At 58.7% G+C, this 3,054-nt stretch overlaps 1 protein-coding gene across 1 annotated transcript; it reads right to left on the minus strand.

Moving 5' to 3' along the window:
* Positions 1–2,315: 2,315 nt before the first annotated feature.
* PDRG1 (p53 and DNA-damage regulated 1) lies at positions 2,316–2,776 on the minus strand (the record flags this gene model as incomplete). Its single annotated transcript, XM_010133948.1, has 2 exons — positions 2,316–2,398; positions 2,696–2,776. Coding segments are annotated over 2 exons (164 nt in total), but the record flags the coding sequence as incomplete, so codon positions are not given.
* Positions 2,777–3,054: the final 278 nt, after the last annotated feature.

Raw genomic sequence — 3,054 nt, forward strand, 5'->3', positions numbered from 1 at the left:
TCCGCCTGAGGCGGTGGCGGTTCTGGTTGTAGTCCTGCTTTTCAAGTGCTAGGTCACAGAATCATTGGGTTGGAAGAGACCTTTAAGATCATCGAGTCCAACCGTTCCCCCTGCACTGCCAGGGGCCCTGAACCATGTCCCTCAGCGCCACATCGACACGTCTGTTAAACCCCTCCAGGGATGGAGACTCCACCACCGCCCTGGGCAGCCTGTTCCAGGCTTCACCACCCTTTCTGTAAAGAAATTCTTCCTGATATCTGACCTAAACCTCCCTGGAAGGTCACTCTCTTCCTCACATGGGGCTGGACACCGCGGGCTCAGCACAAGCCACTGGCCTTCTTGCTTCTGAAGGTTTCCCAGCCTGGAAGCTGCCACGGGCTTGAGGGAGCTATTTCACGGCTGACAGCAGGGCTGCTGGCTTCTCGGTGCCTCGCTCCGCTCTGTACCAGCTGAGGGGATACAGGGGCGAAACACCTCCTGCACAGCAAAATGGAGCTTTTGGGGAAGGAGGCACCTGATCCTCCTCCTCCTCCCGCTATGGAAACATGTCAGAGCAGAAAACCTGTTGCCATGATACTGTAAAAATAACCCCGCCACCAAGTTTCGGAGCTGCTGACTGGCTGTGCTACCCGTTACCTCCGAGCAGGGCTCCAGCACAGGGACTTGGCACCGTGCACAGCCGCCCGCTTCCAGTGGAGATGGAGATCTCTGGAAAAGCTGATGGCAAGACAGTTTGGGCAAGAACTCGCTGTTATTTTTGATCTGTGCGTGTGACAGCGCAGCCTGAAGCAGACAGCCCTGCTTCTTGCCGTGGTACGTTTAGGGTACGGGGCGTTAGCTACAGAATGTTAAAGCATGGCTCAGGCACTGGCCCTTTAGATGTAGAGGAATCACACCTTGGTTCTGAGGAGACTGAACCCAGATGTCTGTGGAACTGGGCATCAGTTGAAGCACGTGTGGAGCAGGACGAGGCACCGCTGCCCCATCACGCTGGATGGTGTCCGGGAGCTGGGGAAGGGTTGGCGCGGTGTTCAGGTCCTGCATGGCTGCACAGAGGGAAGAGCGAGGGACGGGCTTCGCACCCGTCAGGCCTGAGAGCTTTGACAGGACTGGGAGAGCCGGGGGAACATGGACACCTGCCACGGGTGAAGTCTTTAAATTCTCTCCAGAAACACCTCTACAGCAGTGCACAAGGTGAAGGGCTTGGCAGGACCCAGACACTTTCCTGTACGCAGGAAAAAATCAACCTCGCTGTAGCCCGTTACCGATTACAATTAATTGAAAAAAATCTTCTTGTGGCCTTAACCAAGTGGTGCTGAGGTAGCGTAGGAGAAAATAAGCGTTAAAACCTTTGAAGAAGCCATTAGTGGTTAAATCAATCGTCCTTTTCCTGCAGGAGGGGCTCTGGCTGTTCCTGCTCAGCTCTCTCCAGGCTGCTCTCTATCCACATGCTTCAGCCCTCCCCGGCTTTGGGAGGCTCCTTTCTGCCGTCTCGTCTCGCTGGGGAAACACGTTCTACAAGGATGCAGCCTCCCCCCGCCCCTCCCTGCACACCCGTGAAGATTCCTGACGTGCCGCGGGTGCCTGGCTCGGCTCCGTGTGAATACCGCAGCACCCGGGCATGCTCTGCCCTCCCAGTTCCTCCTACTCCTGTTCCCGACACGACACTGAACCGGCTCTGAAGCCAAACGCCAGAAGCGCTCACATAAAACCCCACCAGGGAGCAGACACAGGGAGCTCAGATGCGCCACCGCTCTGGTTTTAATGATCCCGCTTCCACCCTGGCCACGGGCACTGGGTCGCAGCCCGCGGCTGCAGCGAGGAGCTGGGGAGGGCTCGTGATCCAAGGAAGCTGCAGCATCGTTGCTGAGGGGCCAAACACTTCCCAGGGACCTCACCCAGGTGGCTCCAGGCATGTCGATGTCCCCCTGCACACCGTGGCGGCTGCAGCGGTTCTGGTGTGAGCTTTGCGGGTGACAGCCCGAGCGCAGGCCGTGACGATGGGTTGGCCACCTCCCCTCAGCCCTCCAGGATGCGATTGATGAGCTTCATTTCCTCCGCGGTCATGGGGTTCAGGTTAAAGCCCTTCAGCTCGGGTTTACCTGGCAGAACACCCAGAGAAATCAGGATGTTGTGACAGAGCGAGTGAAGCTGCCACATGAACTGCTGGGGCGCTGTGGGGAGGGCAGGGAAAGCCCTGGAAGCTGGTGCGAAAGATGTCCCCCTGCGCACCGTGGCGGCTGCGGCGGTTCTGGGATGAGCTTTGCGGGTGACAGCCCGAGCGCAGGCCGTGACGATGGGTTGGCCACCTCCCCTCAGCCCTCCAGGATGCGATTGATGAGCTTCATTTCCTCCGCGGTCATGGGGTTCAGGTTAAAGCCCTTCAGCTCGGGTTTACCTGGCAGAACACCAAGAGAAATCAGGATGTTGTGACAGAGCGAGTGAAGCTGCCACATGAACTGCTGGGGCGCTGTGGGGAGGGCAGGGACAGCCCTGGAAGCTGGTGTGGGGTCACCCCGGTGCGGTGTGGAGCCCGTTTCACCCACTGGTGGGTGACAGCTCCAGAGCGGGAGCGGGAGCAGGGAAGGAGTGAGACAGAGGCTGCAAGAACACCCCGAGCTCAGGAGTTTCTAGACCCTCCTGACAGGCAACATCTGCTCGCAAAGACAGAAGGTTCCAGAACAGGAGTGTTTACCTTGAGCTTCGAAGAGGCGGTTGACCTTCACGCGCAGCTCTTTCCGGAGGTTGTTTATCTCCTCGTCCAGATGTTCCTGGTCTGAGACAAAAAGGGACAGGGGTGGGCTCCAAGCTAAAGGCTGAACCTCCCACCAGAGGCCCGGGGAGCAGAAGGGGGCTCTTCCTGCGCTGCCTGAGGGTCCCACCCTGCTGTCCCCTGCCCCTGGGGTTGAGGCCTGGGTCGCTTCTGCCTGGGCACTGCCCAGGACAGCCCAGAAGCTGCCTGTGGCTGCTGCCATGAGGCTTTGGGCACTTCAGAGAATCACGGATTCGTTTGGGTTGGAAAACCCTTTCAGCTCATCGAGTCCCCCCGTTCCC

Source organism: Buceros rhinoceros, unplaced genomic scaffold (assembly GCF_000710305.1).
Source record: "Buceros rhinoceros silvestris isolate BGI_N320 unplaced genomic scaffold, ASM71030v1 scaffold39903, whole genome shotgun sequence".
Classification (NCBI taxonomy): Eukaryota; Metazoa; Chordata; class Aves; order Bucerotiformes; family Bucerotidae; genus Buceros; species Buceros rhinoceros.